Genomic DNA, 21,410 nt, shown 5'->3' with positions numbered 1-21,410 from the left:
ATTGTACTCCATATGGGCAGATTTTGTGCTACGTCCCCCAGGGATTCATTATGTTTATTCATTATGAGAGGCGGAGAGGGAGAAAAAGTTTCGCTCCAGGCCCAGCTGGTGTGCTCCAAAACTTCTCTTTGGTGACCTCATTTCCTCCATCGCCTCCCCCTTCCCTCCCGCGTTGCAGTGTGTGTTTTGCAGGTGTGAGTGCCCGGCTCAACTTAAAAGTGGGCGCTACGTTACTCATTCAATTATCGCACTTAATTAAGTGCACTCTTGTGTCTGCCTCACCTTATGATGAGGTCACTAAAGTAAACTGCACTGGCGTCGAGTCAGACGTCCCATTCAGTGCATATAAAAGTGCTTATATAAGCAAATGTTAAAAAACCTTTTGTGTAACACCAAGTCAGAGGTAATTAATTTATCCAATTAATGTGGATCTAAATTGACTTAAACTTTTTTTTTTTTTGGGGGGTTCCAGGAAGACTCAGCATTTAGTTTACAGGGGCCCTGCAATAGGATGTTAAAGAGGGGGAGCATGTTGCTGTCTGATCAATGCTCAGCAGCAGAGGCAGAATTTATAGCCCCCGGCATTCTCTGCTTAATTAGCTATATCTCAGAACAAACAAACGGAGGAGTGAGAAAATGTTTCTTAATGTTTCCTAACATCTGAGGAGAACGTTGCGTGATCCATCACTGGGGTTGGCAACAGCAACTCACTTAATCTCTCATCCTGACATCTTCGCTCACTCGCTGTCGCTCCGACACTATAACAGTCTCCCAGCGTACCATTTAAAGTGGCTTGATGTGTCCCTGTGTTTGTGAGTGTGGGTGTGTGTGTGTGTGAGAGCAGATCAGAAAGTCTGAAATCAGAATTCATACAAATTGTGGATTAGACAAAAACGATTGCACCATTTATTCCTTGGTTTTGTTGTTCTGAGTAGCATTGATTGACACATGAAGTAGAAGAAAGTGCCTCCTGCTGTGAGGACTTCTGTGATGAGATAAAAACAACATTATTTAATAAAAAATAAGTAAAAAAGCTTTAATTAGAATTTACAGAGATTGTGCATATTTGCATGTGAATTCCTCAGTGTCATTATAATTACACTGCTTTCATACACTGCTTTTTGGCCTGCAATGAATCTTAGGTATGCATTTTGCACGTTTATGTTTTTTAAAATTACTGTTTTGTCCCAGATTTCAGCCATAAAAGTTTTGTTGGTCAATGTGGACATTTAGATTAATTATGCTCCATAAATAGACATAATTTCTGTTCAAGCTACCCTTAGGGGATATCATCATGGTGCTATGTAAGGCACTGCGTGTGGGCAGTGTTTGCGAATATCATATTTATAAGTTAGCCAATCAAAATACCATGAAAATCCATGACAATCGATCTTCACGTTTGGTTTAGTACCAGACATGGTCTTGAGATGTCTACAACAGAGATCAGGACTCCATAAAACCCAAGAAACAGCACTCAGACGTTGATTCCATGTTGAAGTGGAAACTTTGTTTGTTTCAGTTCCAGGCAATCGGCAATCGCCTATCGCCAATTTTCAGTTGTTCATTTTCTGTTTTTTTTTTTCGGCCCTTTTTGGACTTTTTTGTTCCTTAATATGCCTCGCTTCTGTGTCTCCTTTCCCTGTGAGCCCAGAGTCGTGACATCATACAAAAAGTGACATTAATGAACTTTCCCTTTGCACCATGAAAATTGTCCTTCCACAAATAACAGTTGGGAATTTACTACTCAAATATTCCTGTAGCATGTACATCCTATGAAAAGTGTGAGCAGAAATCTGATGATGATAGTAACAAATTTGCATTAGTTAAACTTAGCTATGCTAAAAAAAATAATAACCTCAGCACCTACCTCACAGAAAGCCAACAACAGATAAAAAAGAAAGATTAAATAACTTACTACTTTTCCAAAAGCAGAAATGTTTATGCCATGACTAGTGATCTTTACATGTTGACATCAGCATGTCATTTGGATGTGGCTACAATCATTTCCTTTTCACTGATTAGTAAGATTCTATATGTTTTTGGGACAACATATTGCAACCCGTATGCATACTGGGTATACGGGGACCCGTTCAGTAACTGGGCATGCTGGCACCGTACAGACGCTGACGATTTACTGCTTAATGCTTTCTATTTTGCCAGGCAATATGAACATTCAGATGAAGGACATGCTTGTCCAGGTTGCAATGCCACATTTCCTATCCCAGCGTCTGCCAAAACAATGCATCTATAAATTAAAAAAGCTGAAGCTGTCAGAATACATCAAATAAAATAAATGAAATAAATGCTACTGCCCTGTGCAAAAATAATAGCAAGCAAATCTGCTGAATATTATGGGTCAAAAATGCAATTGGGAGACTTAAGGAAATAAATGTTTTTTTCCTATTACTAAGAATTCTTAACTATAATTGTTCAAAAATAAGTCATATCATGCCATGAAACTTTAACATAGTGATGCAATAGAACTTTTTTGTACGCTGTTCACACTATTAGGGATTTAACGTTCATCCAACTGGAGGGCCGAGGCAATGGCGACCACCCAAGCTGATATTATTCGCACTGACATACCACGGTCGCGTGCCTGGCTTTCAGCAAGGGTTCGTATCAAAGGGCATGGCTCCCACAGCCTGACCGGAGTCCCTGGTATTGCGCAGGTGGTTGCATGTGCACCTCCAGTCCACCAAAGGTCACGCTGTTGGTGCCGCATAGTCAGCCAGCCACAGTTAATGGGCACCCACCCAGAACCACATGCTAAGTCGTCATTGTCCTATCGGCCAGGCCAGAAGGCTGCTCCTGCGGCTTATGCTGCAGAGAACAACACTAACCTGTGTCCAACACTGCACCTGCTGCTCTTACACTGCTCCCAGACGGCTGTCGCTGTGGCAACTTGTGGAACGTTCCAGCATTTTCCCGGTCCAAGTCTGCAGCCCCTGACTGTGCAATTCCTTTTTGCAGCACATAGAAATTTTAACAGCAGCGGCAGATTTTGCTGAACCTTTTTCATACCTCTACAGTGCACTCCTTCGTCAAAACCATCCGGACAGTCTTTTGCCCCGTTGCAAAGCTTGTTGAAGTGGATGCATTTCCTCGTTCCAATGCACTGTATGTGATTAAGCGGACATCGGACTCTCACTTCTTCAGGACCTGTAAAACAGATAATCGTGTCACACTTCTTTACCTGGGCAAGAAAATGGCCATATTTATACAATTTTGACTGAGTAAGAGGACAATATCTCACCATCATGTCACTGTCAATCATCTAATTAAATGTAATATTGTATTTTTTGCAAAAATAAGTTTATAAGATACCTTCTCCTTGAGCATCTCATAAGGCGGTTTTAAAGAAGCATACATGTGCCAAGAGTTGTAACATACTAGACAACTGATCTCTCAGTTTCGAACCTAGACAGAAACATCAGTCAGCATGTCATTCTGTTTCTACTGTTTCACTGAGCAGTAGCCTCTGTTGACGATGCCTCATTGGTTCATTGATTCTGCTCAAAACTGGTGGAAACACAGGATGGTTCAAACAATCCACTTCAAGGAATCCGTTCTCTGGTGAAACGTCCATAATTACAGAATGCAAATGAATTTATTTACGGGCACGCAATATTCATAACCTGCTGAATCCAGATGCAGAGCCCATCTCATGGGAGATCATGCAAACACACCGACACACACACACACACACACACACACACACGCACAGACAATGCCTGTGCCAGGATTCAAACTGACAATCTTAAAGGTGTTAGTCCATGATGCTAACTGCCATAACTGCATGTGACCCACTCAATTATTTTTATTATAAATAATTATAATAATAACCACCAGGCATCAATAGTACATTCAAACATGTCAGCATGAAAAAAATCAAAATAAAGTCAGTGACAAACGGCAGCGTTCCACTGCAACGCCAACGGTGTCCTGCTGTCCAGGCGACGTGACGGGTTATGGGAACAGCCCTCATCAGTTAACGGCAGCAGCATCAAAGATGCAGTGAGGTTGGACAGAACCCCCCACCCCACCCCACCCCCATCCCCGCCCACACCTCCTTAACAAAGCGAACTGCAATATATTTCAGTTGTGCTGACACGCACAGTCCACGCGTTTCCAATTACATCTGCAAGACCGGGAGCTGCTGAAAATGCATCAGTGACCTCAGTGCAACCATGATAAGTTAATAATAATAATAATAATAATATTAAAAGGGAAGTGATATTTGCTGCAGTGTTAGGCTACACCTACACCTCAGAAATCCAATAATGCTGAAGACCTTGCAATTATACACCTTTTTATTGTTTATCAGATGCTGGCTTGAATTTCTAATATTTCTAATAAGTTCTGATTTCTGCTCTGTTATTTTAACACATAAATTGATAAGCAAGCTTTTCACATCACAGAACAAACCAAGAAAAATAGATGCTTTTTTTTTTTTGCAAATGTGTTTATAGTTGATGCCATTGTTCCTCACGCTCAACAGATGTTCAGCAGCACACTACATGACAGAAAGAAAGTGCAAGCGTGTGTGTGTGTGTGTGTGTGTGTGTGTGTGTGTGTGTGAGGAAAAACTTTGCGCCTGTTTAAAGATTCATGAGGCGCGCAGGTGACCCTCATCGGCTAAGCAGCCATGAGAGCACATAAAACACGTGTGAGCGGACCGTCCACCGCCACGACACCAGTATCAATTACTTTAACTGCAACGCAGCCACTTAGTTGCTGATTTACTAGCCACGTGACGGGGCCTGCAACAAATCTCCGGCGCTCCGCGGGCCTTAACGGGGACGCGCGGAAACATCCCAATGTGGACTTATCCGCCGCCTTTCACTTAAACTTCACGAGGTAAAACGATGGCACGATTAAAGCGGCCATTAAATCGCAGCCTGTCATCTTTGCCACCCTTAAAGCGCTGGCTGATTGGGCCAAAGCAGATCAATCTGCGTTGAGACAACAACGATGAGGCTGTTTATAATGACAGAGCGTTTTCTTTGCATCTGCCACCATCCCTAAGGAGGTCGGGCGGTTAAAACCGATCAATTGGAAATGGTATTAACACCACACGCTCATATTTCATACGTGATCAATGATTTCATGTTCACGTGCTGTTTGTTCCAGCAAACAGTGGAACTAAATGGCGATTTCATTTCTGAGGATTTCATTTCTTGCTTCAAATATGTTTATTTTGGTGACACAAATTTTAAGGGATCTGATTTACACATCATTCCATATAAATGCACTTTAGCCTAAACAGAAATTACATTGCAATCAAACCAAACGTATTCATTTATTTCAATTTGGCTTGACAGAACAAATTAAGAGCTTGTATTTGTGTAAACTTAATTTAGATATAAAATTTGGACTTATTCTTTTTCGCAGAAAAAGAAATTACCATCTTGCACTGTAATTACTGTAATTACTGTACTGTACAATTACTGTAATCACACGCTGTTTTCCATTCCTCAGCGTATTCTCTAATTCCCTCAAATACTTTCTCTCCGTTCTTTGCTATTAGTAGCTTCAGGAAAGATTAGTTTTTGCATATTTGGTGCAAACTGTCATAGGAAAAAAATAATAAGACAACCCTACTTAATGACACTAAATTTCTAGTAAAAATTTACTCTAGAACTGGTGCTATAAAACATACTTAGAACACACCTTATTTACATTTACAGTATTTATCAGATGCCCTTATCCAGAGCAACTTACAGTTACAGGGGACAGTCCCCCTGGAGCAACTTAGGGTTAAGTGTCTTGCTCAGGGACACAATGGTAGTAAGCGGGATTTGAACCCGGGTCTTCTGGTTCATAGGCGAGTGTCTTACCCACTAGGCTACAACCACCCCTCTTTACATGTTTTCAAATTACAATGCCAGCAGTTTCTATTTAATGTTGATGCATATGATGCATTTGTGTCCATAACTGAGTCTAATATTCCACAGGCTCATTATGTCTAGTTAACATAGTAACCCCCCCTCCCCCCAGCCTACCCCACGCCCTGACATCACATATCACCATCCCAATAAAACAAGCCTTGTCATTTACATCATTACATTTACAGCATTTATCAGACGCCCTTATCCAGAGCGACTTACAATCAGTAGTTACAAGGACAGTCTCCCAGGAGCAATTTAGGGTTAAGTGTCTTGCTCAGGGACACAATGGTAGTAAGTGGGATTCGAACCCGGGTCTTCTGGTTCATAGGCGAGTGTGTTACCCACTAGGCTACTACCACCCAGGCAACTTCCCCTGAATCATTTACACATCGCAAAGTGATCGAGGTCTAATTTAATCAGACGAGGGAGAGGAATGAATATTCAGCAGGCAGCTCGTGTCCCATGCACCCGCACGCAGATGGTCTCTGTACAGCTGAGGGATGATGGGAGATGATTCAGCCAGACACCGCAGTCCGCGACACCTTCTTTTAAAATGGAAGAATTGTATATTTTAAGCAACAGGGACATAAATGCAGGGGAGAACAGGGGAGAACTGCCATACCTCTAAAGCAATATCTTACACTCAGTAAAGCTATAATATGCATTATTGCCAGAATCCGGTCTGGAAGGGGCTACTCCGGATCCGGAGTTCGGATCGTAGCTTTGTGTTGGTCCTGAGTCATTATGTTTCCTGATTGCTTTCACCTCTGCCTGCATGTATAAAGCTGCCCTGTTCGGGTCGTTGTTTGGTGATGTTTCCCCTGTCCTGTTCACCATCTAATAAATCCACTGTAACGTGACATCATGCGTATGTGTCCTCCTTCCTCGCCATGTCCAGCCAGCATGACAATTATGCCTATACACACTAATACCTTGATGGAATTAGGTTTGAAAATTGTGAGTTTCAGGGTGGTAGTAGCTTAATGGGTAACACACTCGCCTATGAACCAGAAGACCCAGGTTCAAATCCCACTTACTACCATTGTGTCCCTGAGCAAGACACTTAACCCTGAGTATCTCCAGGGGGGGACTGTCCCTGTAACTACTGATTGTAAGTCGTTCTGGATAAGGGTGACTGATAAATGCTGCAAAATGTAAATGTTTTGACTTTTGGCTTTCAGATCACTGAGAAGAAATGATCAAATTTGAATATTTGAAAACCTAATGTTTCTTTGTAAGATGTATATATGCAAAAGGGAGGTTAAATGTACCCAGCACATCTGAAATGAAGCCCATTGAGATTTTCATGAAACAAAGGTGCAGCAATTAAAGTTCAAAAGTTCTCCCCTGCATGAATTTCAAGGAAAGCCTCGGTTCTCTGCTGTCCTGCCTATTGTTAATGTGGCCTTCGAGAAAAATGCTAATATGGACCTTCAATTAAGCACTGCAGTAGGCGATATCTTCCACACAAGGGTCTACAAAAAGAAAAGAAAAATCAAATGTTTTACAGCGAGCAGGGGGCATATCAATGAGAGCAAAGTGTCTGGCACATAAAAAAATAAATGCTCTCAAAATATCACTGGTTTTCGCCTATTCATAAAGTTAAATGAACAGAGGCCCTGGCTCTGTCTCTCCAATCTCTGTCACATCTCTGCATATTACTTTTAATTAAAGAAAGCGTGATGATATTTACCCACGTTCAGAGACGCGAACGAGGAGAATTCTGATGGGACCTGCTAATCCCCCTGTTATCTGCAATGAAAGGCATCTGGGTGAAATTTCAGCTGCGGCGTTCGTTCTGATTATCACTTTAATCAGAGCTGAGCACTGGGTATGAGAAATATATACTGGGTCCTTCTCAGTCAAGCTAATGATCAGAGCGAGACATCTCACATCCTCTCTAGCAGACCCCATGTGCTCTCTCTGTAATGATTTTAGCCACAATAGGCCACAGTTATTGAATATCAAATGCATAAACATACATACATGTATACATACACACACACACACACACACACACACACACATACACAAAGCCATGACCAAAAGTGAATGACACAAATTCTGTTGTTTTTAAAGTTTGCTGCTTCGGTTTTTATTCTGACAATTTGAATATAATCCAGAATGTTTTCCACTGCATTTCCACTGCACTTCAGACCTGCCAAAATAGGACCTCGTAAACACAGGTGAGAGTGTTCCTCTGATAACCATGGCAGTCATCATCGTGTTGCATAAAAAGATGCTTCACCGGCAAGGATATCACTTAGAAGATTGCACCTAAATCAACCATTTATCATATTACAGTGATACAAAGTGAGTGATTGTCACATGTGATACACAGCAGCACAGCACATGGTGCACACAGTGATATTTGTCTTCTGCATTTAACCCATCACCCTGAGTGAACAGTGGGCAGCCATGACAGGCGCCCGGGGAGCAGTGTGTGGGGACGGTGCTTTGCTCAGTGGCACCTCAGTGGCACCTTGGCGGATCGGGAATTCTGATTACGGGGCCGCTAGGCCACCACTTCCCCTCGAAAACTTCAAGGAGAGAGATTCAAAAGTTGTGAAGAAGGCTTCATGGTGTCCAAGAAAGTCCAGCAAGCGCCAGGACCGTCTCCTAAAGATGATTCGGCTGTGGGATCGGGGTGCCACTAGTGCAGAGCTTGCTCAGGAATGCCAGCAGGCAGGTGTGAGTGCATCTGCACCCACAGTGAGGCAAAAACTTTTGGAGGATGGCCTGGTGTCAAGAAGGGCAGCAAAGAAGCCACTTCTCTCCAAGAAACACATCAAAGACTGATTGAGGACTGGGGTGAACTCCTGCAGAGAGTAAATTCTGCAAAAAGGACTGGGGTGAAGTCACTGTCTCTGATGAATACCCTTTCTAATTGTTTAGGGCATCTGGAAAAATGGTGGCGGGGGACAAACAAAAACCCACAAATTCTGACAAACTCCAAGCCCTGATTATGGAGGAATGGGTCGCCATCAGTCAGGATTTGGCCCAGAGGTTGATTGAGAGCATGCCAGGGAGAATTGCAGAGGTCTTGAAAAAAAGGCATTCACTTGATGTAATTGTCAATAAAGGCCTTATAAAATGTTTGTAATTATACTTCAATACACCACAGAAACAACTGACAAAAAGATCCAAAAACACTGAAACAGCCAAATGTATACACATACACGCACACACACACACACACACACATATATATATAAAGGAAGTATAGACAGTTGTTGCTTCAAGTCTCAGAAAATGTTTCAAGTCTCAGATGTCAGAAAATATCCATTGATGCTTGCAGATTGTCACGTCTGCGCCGACTCTGCCCCCCTCTCCCTCCACTGAGTAGGAGCAATGTCTGTGTTTCTGGCCTGTCAGTAATACAGTTGACTAGGGGTGTTAGAAAATATCGATACGGCAAAATATCGCGATATTTTACATGGTGATATTTGGTATCGAAACAGGGACATCAAATCTCAATATTTTGGATACATATTTCCTCAGGGTGGTGCTGCTGAGCGTTTTCTTTAGTGAGATCAGCAGAGATGAGAATCAGTGTTCGACTACGACCTCCACTCCTGTAGGTGGCGCTGTACAGCTGGGTACTTTGAATTACTGCTTGGCGTTTCAGGCAGAGTGAAACCGCAAAACATGACAGACTGATCACAGCATATTGTATTTAAGCTCTGTTTTTTTAATTTTCAGTGAACTATTGAAGTATGTACAGTATCACAATATATCGCGATATAGTTGCATCGTGACCTGTGTATCGTGATATATATATCATATCGTGAGATCCTTGCCAATATACACCCCTACAGTTGACACATCAAAGTATGTATGCAGCCCCAGAGCCAACCCCCCCCTGGATGATGACCCTGGATGGCTTAATGATCCCACATGGGCTCCAGGACCCTGGTGTGGATCAAGTGGTTATTGAAAGTTTTGCTCTAGAATCAATGCTGAGCCAGAAGTGATCATTGGTGATCCAATAGTAAAAAACCTTTCCAACGATTTACTTTGTTTATAAATAAAGTGGAATTTTTCCATTTAAAATCAATCATAACAATGTTTATCTGATTATCGATGCATGGAAAATGCATCAGGCCTAGGACCCAAAATCCTGTCTCCTGTGCTCTTACTTTCCCTAAATAGGCTGTGATGCATCCGTGGATAATTGTCCTGTTCTAAATGATTATTAGGACAAACACAATTGGCAGCGTTCCTGCACGCTTATCTAACATATAAGCCCTAGTGAATCAACATCATTTGGTAATGATATAAAGGCTCACAAAACAGGATTTAGTCAAGATACAGAGCCACAAACATGAACACACACTTCCCAGAACAACTTTGATATTCACTATATCTTAAATGGCTTTCCACTTCTGTCATTATTACAGCGTGACTGCAGCAGTTTGGCTATCTCAGCACAGCAGGTTCTGGGGAAGTTACACAGCTCATGTGTAACTTACAAAATCGAATGCCTCTTTGTTTTACATTTGCTAGCTTACGTTGACGCTCTTGGCCAAAATGTGACAAAGGTGTGACCCACAATTTGGAGTTTTTGGTCTTCCACATGCACCCCGGAGCTCATGTTGCCATTTTTGTTTAGTTTTTAGTCCTCTTGATTAGTTTTTGTCCTCTTCAGAAGGACAAAATCTGTCTGTTTGCTCCTACTGAATCGGCGAATCGGAAAACCTGTGTCATTCATGCTTAGCTCCAAATGTGAGAGCAACTTCCTGCGGGCCTGGCTAGTCACACACTGACTGCCACTGCGCTCTTAACTCACACAATATACATGCAGTATACAGGCATGCAGAAGGGGTCAATGTCTGAAAACACCCATGCATTATGAAAGGTGTGGTCGGGACAGCGCTTTGGTCAATAAAAGGGGATTGCTGGCTCTGCGTCAACCCATGAATTCTAACAAGGCTCCGTTGCCCGAGCCGCCATTCTCGCCGAAGCCTTCCATGCATTCCGTCCAGGATAATTTTCTGTTTACTGAAACATGCCACAGTCTGGTCCACTGAGCAGATACTTAAGCTTGCAGCACATACCGCCAGTACTGGCAGGATTAGAAATGTCTGTGATAGCTGCCGGTGATTTACGAATTACATATTATGACCAAATAGCTTTTTTCCCTTTATCTATTTATACATTGCACTGAGAGAACTGGTGGAAGAAAAAAAAAACTCAGACACACGCACACACACACACACACACACACACACACACACACACAGCCTCAAGCTCACTGTACTATTCACTTCCCTACATTGACCATGTACTCACACTAAATCACAGTATGGATTTAATTAAAGTCGTTCATCATCACATAGTAATATAATCAACATCAGATGAAATGGGCCTGTCACTATAGCAGATCGGACCCATATTCCAAAGTACAGACTGTTAATACATCAAATTCTAAAGCATTCACTGTACAATAACACGTCCATACATCACCCTCGGCACCCAGCTGAGGGAGACCGGGCTCAGACACGCTTACACCTCACGCAAGTTGAGCACTGCACCGCCATCGCCAGACTGCATCCGTGCCCTCTTTATTGCTATAGCTATTATTTCTATAAATCCTTCTTTTTCAGTGCCATATTGCTATTAATACTTTGCACATTAATTAACATCCCGATTGCACTTCCAGCAATTAAACAATTACAATGTAATATACACATGGCTAGATGGGGATTCTCTGAAAATGATTTGCTAATTGTCGGAATGCAATTAACATGCTATTTACAAAAGCATCAGCACATGTTCTTTTCCCTGCGAACAGAAGCCAAAAGCAGGGGACATATTTTACTGCATTGTTTTGAAGCCTGCCAGTCCATTACTGAGGGGACAGATATACTGCTTAGCTGAATAACCCCTGGCTCCTGTCCAATCCAATAAACCTCGGGACCACGCGCACCGCCTACTCTGCATGGAGAACTGTGGCCGATCGTTCGGCAGATCCGCGGTGGCGCATCATTCTCCCTGCCCTTCCTTCCAGTTACGCTGGTATTTCAGGGATTGTGGTGAAGTTTGCTTTTCTGGAAGACGTCTTTCTGCACAATTTAAACGGTTTACATTTCAACACAAGAGTTAGTTCTATTTGGAAGCAGTAAAAGCTTTCATTTGATTTTTCAAACTGGACACGAGTACGGCACTATGTGCTGAGTTGTGTGAGTGTGTGCAAAGACATACATAAACAGATAAAACAATGAAGAACTGCTTAGTAGTTATTGGTTTCAAGAAGAACTGAAACTAACTAAGCTCTTAAGCACAAAACTTTCTCATTATAGATTATTCAAACCCACACCCGTCATTAAAGATTTCGTCTATTCCTTTTTTATCAATTTATGTTAATCCTTTGACCTTGTCCTTTTGATGCCTTTGACCTTGTATTAGCAAACAAGCCCCATGCTTAATGCATACTGCTGCACATAGTGCCAGTGTAAAAATAGTGCCCTATACCTTGATTTCACCGAAAAAGTCATCCTTCCACTTGAAAGAAATATCCAACCACAGCCCTTTCCATTGCAAACAGTCCTGCCATCCGCACCTCCCATGTCAGGCTTCCATGTGCTTTCCTCATCCCCAAGAGTCAAAGCACAGAATGTACCAGCATAAAGTTCTTTGAAATCTCAGCAGGGGGCTAATGTAGACTTTAGTAGTTTGATGCTGCGCGATGGCACCATGACAGGGAGCTTGTCACGTTCTGAAATTTGCTCTTTCAATGGGCTACAGGTGACAAGTGCGTGATTTTTAGCTGCATACAAAACCAAAGCTGGGAGGATAAGATGAAAAGAACAGTCAGATTGAGAGAGTGGAAGCGAAAGACACACCGTCGAAGCTAATCCACTTCTGTCTGCGTTAAAAAAATCTTCGTACGGGGGTCTGCACATCACGCTCACTAATGATGGTGTGTTGACAGTGTTTGCATGGTTGTCTATGGGGCACCTGATTTTCCCATTTGCACTTAAACGCTTTTTTGAGTCCTTTGTATTATCATCTCACTTTCAGCACAGAACATCATTAAGGAGGCTGAAATAATGCAAAATGTCAGAGCGCTACACTTTGTTGAGTGCCGGTGTCAACAACACGGAAAGTGCAATTTGCTTTTACCTTGTAAAGTTGAAAGCGTGACGGAAAGCTACACTACACAGTTGCTCACTGTGTACACCGTTCACTTTTCGTTTTTCACGGAATTCACCAAAATAGGAAAAATGTACCTCTGACTAAAAAGTGCTTCTGTCCCAGTAATGTTAAGTTAATGTTTAAATGTGTGGGTATAAAAATGTCATAATGTTTTTTTTTATAATTATGTGATTTGCACTTTTAAATAGTAATTGTTGGGAAGATGATAACGTCACTACTGCCTACAACCATTGCACATTATTGTAAATACACTGATAAAATGTGACCAGCTCTCATTCTTGCAAGAGTGGGCCTCATTCATAATTTGTAAACCTATTTGTTTTACATTTTGCCGTTCACAAACCTTTTTTTTAAAGTTCTTTAAATGCTATTCAAAAAGGGCCCATGTATTTGACTGCGGTGGCTGAACATGTGTCAGCATAAATCCAGTTGGAATTGCTAGATAAGCTTCTTGGTATAACTGAATATACCAGATATTTTTTCTCTGTACAGCAAAAAGTGGTTTATAATTGAACAATAAATAATAGATCTTTGTGTTTGATGTACACCAAGTGTACATCTTCATGTATCTGTTTCATGTACTGAAATATAGCCATGAATGTGTTTGAGTGAACACAGACATTCATGAATTTTGTGACTTAAATCTTTGAAAACCTGCCTCAAAGAGTTTGTGATGACTGACCATGATCTCTGGCTGAATAAATTTGACTTTGAAAGAAGAAGAATGGAGACTGCACAGATTGATGAGTATGTATTGCTAGGGTACTTCATGCATAATCCTGTTGAGATGATTGAGATGACGGGTATTGGGCTTGAAGTGTTATAGCCATTTCTAGCTTGTATGATTTTTAAATAATTAGTTTATGTTATCTATGTGGAAGAGTGACATAATGATTTAATGTAATGATTTTACATCATTAAACCTCTATGCTGTTTCTTGGCTTGAAGGTGTGTTGATGTTAGTGTGTTTGATGTTTGCCCAGAAATTTAAAGCACCAAGCTCACCATTATCCAATGACGGATCTACATTACATTATATAGCTCACATTTTATACACGTGTACTACACGCTCTCTCACTTACTTTCCATAGTCCTCCTCAGGGTCGAGGCTGCTCTACACCATCCCAGAACACTGGCCAATGACGCCAGCCCACCACGCCAGCGCACACATACCATTCACTCACACACTATTGACAACTCAGGGAAGTCAATTCATCTAGTGCCTTTGGACATGGGAGGAAACTGGAGGACCCAGAGGAATCCTGTGGCAACATGGGGAGAGTATGTAAACTCCACACAAGGTCAGAGCCTGAATTCGAGCTCAGGAGAGGCCATGTTGCCAACCTCTGCCAAAGTCATGGCATATTATGCATTACAAAGTTTAGAAAACAGCTTCCAGACATGGCCCCGTTGAACAGGCCTGTTTCTGTTTTGTGTGTTTGCCTCTTTTTTTTCCAAAAGCAGATGGTACAGGCCTCAAGAAAGGCATGGACCCAATCCAAAGTGGGGGAGAGGCCGTGGCTAAATTAAAAGGATCTTTTCCAGCACCCTGCTGTGTCATAAGAAACGTAAATCCCCACAGAGCAAACATGCAGAAAAAAAAAATAAAAAGAAAGAAAAATGAATAAAAATGAGCAAAATGACAGTGAATACTGAACAAAAATGTCCAGGCAAGACTATTTTTTTCAGATTTAAATAACAGTTTTAAACAGTCAAAGAACTTGCAAATCTACTGGTCACAGTTTATCTAATTAATTCACCATTAAAATCAGCTTGCAGAATTATTCTATAAGCTGATTCATAACTGATCAATTATTTGTGGAGAGACAAGATTTTACACAAAATCTCCATTGGAATAAAAACTGAATTTTTTAGTCAGTTCGCACAGTTCCTGTGAAGCCCGTTCGTGCTGACATTTTGCTCACATTGAAAAAATGTAATTGAACCATTTCCGCATGCTAAAACCCACTACCTTTCTCCACTGGAATTCATTTTTTTGCGGACACACAGAAAATGCGTGTGTTTCAAATGTGTTTCAATGGGAATGCATGCCCATGCAAGCGAGTATCTTTTACCAGGAAATAGTACACTCTCTGCGTCCACGCAAACAGGTCGATCGGAATCCTCACTCAGAATGAATTCATTTGGAGCGGAATAAATCTCTGCATGAGTCCAGAACTCAGCGTCAAGGGATGAGTCACTGATATTCCGCTTACTGTCTGCGTGGCGGAAAGTCTGAATGAAGACGGGGCGATCGATACGCTAACAAATGTTCATGGGGGCGATGTTTCTTTTTTCGAGACGTAACTTAGTGCTCAGCAGACAATGCAGAAGAGAAGGGGCCTAAAACGGCTTTTAATGTAAGCGGCCGTTTGAATTCATAAAGGCAGGCTTGTGACATCCCAACTCACAAAGAGGAAGTGACGGGCCACATTCAGTGGTGTTCAGGTAAAAAAAAAAAAAAAAAAAGCTGAGGCTGCAGGTTCCATCCGGCGAGCCTCAGCAGGCTGCTGTCCAAACACGTCTAATATAAGCGGCTGCTGGCATGGGAGTGCACCTATCATAACCAGAACCTATAGTATTTCCTCCTAATCGGAGCGGACATTGATATTTAAAAGGCTGCCAGATGAAAAGGCTCCTATCTAATTGAGTCAGCGATTCTGGTGATCCAACAGATGCCGCTGCCTTTGAAGCACACATTCAGCGAAATGTTCCCCCGTGGCAGGTTTATCCAAGAAGAGGGGTTTGTTATGTATATATAAGGACACGCAAAGGTTTGGGTCAAGCTCAGGGGCAGCCTTGGAGATAAATATTACATCATGCAAAATGGTTGTCCTTCAGTCCAATAACAAGATGCCGCGGCACATTGCCTCTGAAAGCTCCTTCCTGCAGGTGCCAATTCTCCCAGGGAATAGACACATTTACAATCCATTTATTTCAATATGAGCCAGGACAGGGAAAAGGTACCCTGAGTAGAGTGCACATAAAACAGGAAACAGCTACTCCAGCTTGCCGTTAATGCAAACGCCGTGCCAGGATGAGTCTGCCGCAGATGTGGCTAGATGCCGACATTAACCATGCCATGCGGCATCAAGTTAGGGCTGGGCAATATAACACAAATCTCATATCCCTCTGACGTGTATGTATCATGACAGAGTACAAGAGGAGTACCTTATATTTTTGAGAATATGATTTAAATTGCCAAATTAAATCATTCTTTACATGTTTTCTCATGCGTGTAGCATTACAGAGGTAATGACAGGAATCACCTTTTTTGACATATTCCCATTAAGTTGGTTCCAGATTCAAATGAAAAAACACACACAAGTTCATATAAATTATTTAAAAGTCTAAAATAAGAAATTCTGCGATGAATGAAGGAACACCCCCCCTCCTAAACCATATTTGCCCATTCATTCAGGTGTACGTTAAACTCCTTTACATGGTTACTGGCTTGTGATCAATTGTAATCAGTGTGATTAGTTAAGCATGAAAACTTCATTCCCTTGCTTGGAGTGCAACTGAAAGCCACTGATGTCAAGTATAGATTCATGGACATAAGACCGGATACAAAAAAGGAATTCCCAGAAGAACCGTCAAATCCATAATGAAGAAGCGGACAGTTTTTTGGTACTTCTAGGACCCTCCCTGGATCTGGCCATTGCAATAACTGGATGGGAGTGCCAGGAGGAACATGCTAAGAGATGTTACCAATGGCCACTTTAAAGGAGTCAGAGTTTTTGATGGCAAAGAGTAGTCATTGTTTGCACGTGACTACTATTTCACAAGCGTTTTGTGAAAAAATGTGATTTCTTTGAGAGGGACGCAAGAAAAAAAGCAACTTCTCAAGCAAGGATCGATTTGAATACACTTTGAAGATTCTCCTGTCAAATGAAGGAAGGTTAGATGAGGCTAAAATCAAACAATACCAAATGGTAAAGCACGGAGGTGGTAGCACCCTATTGTGTGGGTGTTTCTCTGCAGAAGGGCCTGGGGCTCTGCCTCAGGGTAGAAGGAAAATGGATGGATTTCATAGCGAAAAGAGAAAGAAGTGAAAATCTGTGGAAAGATATGAAGATAGCAGTCCCCCAACAGTATCCATCCAGTTCGACCAACAGTAGAGCGGGCAAACTTTGCTCAGTCTAGATGTGCAAAGTATTTTCAATTTAGGCTGTAAAGCTCCAGAAGTGGATGATAAAATTGGTTGAAGAACAATCTTTCTTTTGCCCCATACAGTTTGAGCCCATGGAGATCCTGCTTTGAACCCTCTCCTTTCTTCACAGTGTGCGTTGGAGAGGATGAGGATGATCACCTGTGCTTGGTCAGGTCGAGCCAAATCACTGGCATTTCACGCTGACTCGCCCCACTCTTTGAAGGCCACTGTTGACCCTTTACGGCCCACTGATCCCTGAAGCATGAAAACTTAATGGAAAATATAAAAAGAAAATAAAAAGATGTGACCTCCTGGACACCAACAAGAAAAAAAAGAAAAAACAACAGAACCAAACAGGGATCTGTTGTTTTTTCACTGGGTCCAGGAATTAAAAGAACATTCTAGACTTCCAACAAGTAAGATTCTCTCAGGGAGATATCCATGAAGCACAAGCTTGGTGTGATATAATGTTATAAAAAACAAAGCACTGCAGATGGACTCGTTGCTGCCATTTAGGCCTTCCTGTACCCCAACTCACAGAAGTATCTGTTTTGGGGGCGATAACAAGCCGGCAGAAAGCAAGAAGTTGCCTTCTTATTTTCCGTTCTAGCAAAAAACTGTGTGGTGATGCTCAGGGAGCTCCAGGATTGGCACTCCAGTTCCTTTACTTCCACCTTATTACTGGAGAAGTGGGCTACCTCCCAGCTCCCCTGATAACCCCAGCCGCCTGCCTGATCCCTGGGGCTTCCCGGTGTTTGGCTCCAGCCAGTTCCCCCTCTGGCCGTATGGCAGCTCAACACACAGCTGCCCCTCCCTGGAGGACATGGCAGGCAGTGATTACATTTCTCGTTCACAGTGGCAGAATTTGGACACACAGATGCTCACATGCATCCAAGAAATGGGATCAGGTTTTAAAAAAAAGGGAGGCATGACTTACATGGGAATCAGGACATGTTCTCACCAAATCGCAATTTATTCATCTGGTGTTTCAGTGACTAATACATTTATTCCCCGTTGCTAGAATCAAGATATAATGCTAAAATGTCGTTGGCTAGACTGAAAAAAAAATCTAAAGAAAAGACAAAATGCTTATAGAATTATACAAAATGCTTATAGAATTATAAAAAAAATGCTTATAGAATTCTAAAATAAAAATAGAAAACTTGTTTTTCATGTAAGGCAGTGTTTTTGGTGCATATCATTAACACCAGGCTTTGGAATAGTTACTTGTCAGCAGCAAGTGAACAGTAAGGAACTCTGCCTTATCACTAAAGGACCAGTTTATGATCTCCAAAACAGGTCTTGTGATGTAAGCATGGGATGGTCAGTGATGGGAGAGAAGTTCAGTTTATGGATTTTTTTCTCTTTGTTTGGACGGGACAAACAACTGAAAAGATGTCAAAGGAAGGTCAATACTGCAGAAGCCCTAAACAAACTTGAGTGCAGCATTTACGTAAATGATACGTAAAAAATTGTTGTAGACTACTAACCATAAATTCCGGACTATAGCGTCCACCTATATATAAGCCACACCTACTCATTTTTAAAAGGAAAAAAGCTGCAGGTGTCCCCGTTAAAACATCAATTATTAACAGAGCAAGATGTTACAATTTTAATTAAATAAATGTAATGGTAATATCCACCACTACATACATACTGCACATGTTTTTTTCCAGAACAGTGCTTTTAACAATACTAGAGTACTTGTCTTCAGTATAGGAATCGAATAGCCTCAAGGTATGCTTCATCACATGATGTAAAATACAGGAACCTACCAGCAAAAGTCATTGATGCTGAGCTTATTTTTAAGTCGTTATATGTCCATCATTGGAGTTTGAACAAGTCGCGTGGTACAGGGAAGTGTATATACTATTGAGCTTGGGCTGTTGTGGGGAGCATTAATACTTGCCGTAACATAGTGACTTTTCCACGTTAAGACACTTCACGATGACACATCCGCACTTGGGGTTATCTGGCAGCGTTTTGGCAAGGTCAAATGTGTTGGCAGCAGGAAGCCACAGTTTTCAGTGCATAAGAAAAAATGTGTGACTTTACGGTACTAAAGTACGGTACTCCCTTTCACTGTTCATTGATGGCAAAAAAAAGTGAGGAATAGTTTGAGGACTATCACAACTTCCCCAGATCTCAAACAAAGCACATGTGGGATGTGTGAGAAAAGAGAGAAAAAACTATTCACAGGATTTAAAGGACCTACTTCTAACATATCAGTACCAGACACCATTCATCCATTCATTCATTCATTCATTCATCACTGTGACTTTGGCAATAAAAAAGCACACTGATTATATTCCATTTCCTATCAATACATAATCCAAGATAATGAGGCACTCAAAATTCCCATGATAAATATTCATAGCTTCCGCTCGGACTTATTATAAATAAACGGAGCCAAACTTGATTAATCTAAATGATAATGCAATGCCAGCAGAGACTGTAGCCCAATCTACAGGGTATTAAGTATAAATCAGAGCAGTGTGAAGAAAGGATGGATGCAAAGGCACTAGATATTCAGTAAATAATCATGTGTTAAAAAAAAAGAGTATCTAGAACATGTATATGTTAAATAAAAACTGCCAGTATTTTGGTTTTCTTCCTCAATCCAAGTATGGCCTTTTGGTGATTTTTGATTTAATAGATATTTGGCCCAGCAGTTTGAATTTCATATGTTCGTCACTGAAAACAAAGCAATGCATCACAAAGAAAAAACACAGCCAATCAAATAAACGTACACATTCCTCACCAAAAAAATCACAACACAAAGTACAATACATTTGTGCATATGTTAGAGATTCCTGTAGAATCAGGAGCGCCCCACATCTGCAGATGTTTTATTCTCTGCATTGTACTGACATTTCCCAAAGAAACAAATCGGCTGTTAGATCTGGTGATACAAGACAAATTAGCTTTGCTCCAGTGGAAATGCACAGCAGGATCATTTTTTGATAGAATGTCACTGATGCCATGGAGGGTGGGTCCAACCGGAATAAGTGGTGAGTCAGGGTGGATGGATGAGATACTCACATCGTTCAAGGGCTTCATCTGAACTGTCTGGACAGTCGGGCTCACCATCGCAGAGCCAGTCTTCGGAGATGCAGGTCAGATGATCATGGCACAGAAACTCCCCCACATCACACAGGGTGGGCTCTGTTGAGCAAAAGGATGGAGGAGAGGATATGGATCATGGGAGATGGGAGATGTGATGGCTGCAATGTGATGTGGTTAGCATGTGGTTAGTGGCCCTAATCTGATGGTGAAAATGCAGTGGGATCCTCACATTGAGATTGAATGGAATCCTATGGAAGAATGGCTCTTTTTTTAAATCAATGACACTACATACAAATATCTGAAGAGAAATCGTTACAATTCTACACCTTTATACATAGACTCTTAGCCTCCAATAGAAAAGCACAAGGTATAAAATGGGTCTAATTTCTGTATATGCCTGCCTTGTGTGGTGGTAGTGGCCTAGTGGGTAACACACTCGCCTCTGAACCAGGAGACCCAGGTTCAAATCCCACTTACTACCATTGTGTCCCTGAGCAAGACACTTAACCCTAAGTTGCTCCAGGGGGGGACTGTCCCTGTAACTACTGATTGTAAGTCGCTCTGGATAAGGGCGTCTGATAAATGCCATAAATGTAAATGTGTAAATGTTGTGTTCCTAGGTTGAATTGCTCATCTGTTGGATCTATCTCTATCTGTGAGTACACTCTACTGGTTTGAGGTTTCTGTTTTGCCCCTTGTGCCAGTTTTATATCATTTTTGTTCTTGTACATATGATGCCTCCTGCTGGAAAAACAATAGCAGAAAAGTAATATAAGCATTATCATTTTATTATGCAGAGCTAAATGATTTGGGAAAAGTCAGTGCAGTGATCAGCAGAGAAACACAGATCTAGCTGTGTCTACAAGCTAGCCGCAGAAAAGCAATTTTTACATCATGTATTTCAATCACAAAGAAAAAAGTCAGCCTTTCATTGTCTTTCCATTGACACTAATTCCATTGACACTAATTCAAACCGTTTTACAGTTCCACTACATTATTCTACTATATAATTAGAATAATAAGTGCTGTTAAATTGACTGTCGATACTGTGAACCCGTGTCACCAAATGAGTCAGTGTTTCTACTGCATAGGCTGAGCCTCCACATCTGACACACAGAGGTAGTTTTGTTTCATTGCATAGA

At 41.5% G+C, this 21,410-nt stretch overlaps 1 protein-coding gene across 1 annotated transcript in view; it reads right to left on the bottom strand.

Moving 5' to 3' along the window:
- The window catches only part of LOC114796641 (low-density lipoprotein receptor-related protein 1B-like), a 236,072-nt gene that overhangs the window by 150,693 nt on the left and 63,969 nt on the right, over positions 1–21,410 (bottom strand). The window contains exons 2-3 of the mRNA XM_028991025.1: positions 20,245–20,367; positions 3,025–3,162 (exon numbers count right to left, since the gene is read on the bottom strand). Coding sequence (XP_028846858.1) covers positions 3,025–3,162; positions 20,245–20,367 — 261 coding nt within the window. The remainder of the gene's footprint in view (positions 1–3,024; positions 3,163–20,244; positions 20,368–21,410) is intronic.

Source organism: Denticeps clupeoides, chromosome 9 (assembly GCF_900700375.1).
Source record: "Denticeps clupeoides chromosome 9, fDenClu1.1, whole genome shotgun sequence".
In the NCBI taxonomy this organism is placed as follows: Eukaryota; Metazoa; Chordata; class Actinopteri; order Clupeiformes; family Denticipitidae; genus Denticeps; species Denticeps clupeoides.
The sequence above is the reverse complement of the archived record's forward strand: the minus strand, read 5'-3'. Positions and strand labels throughout refer to the sequence as shown.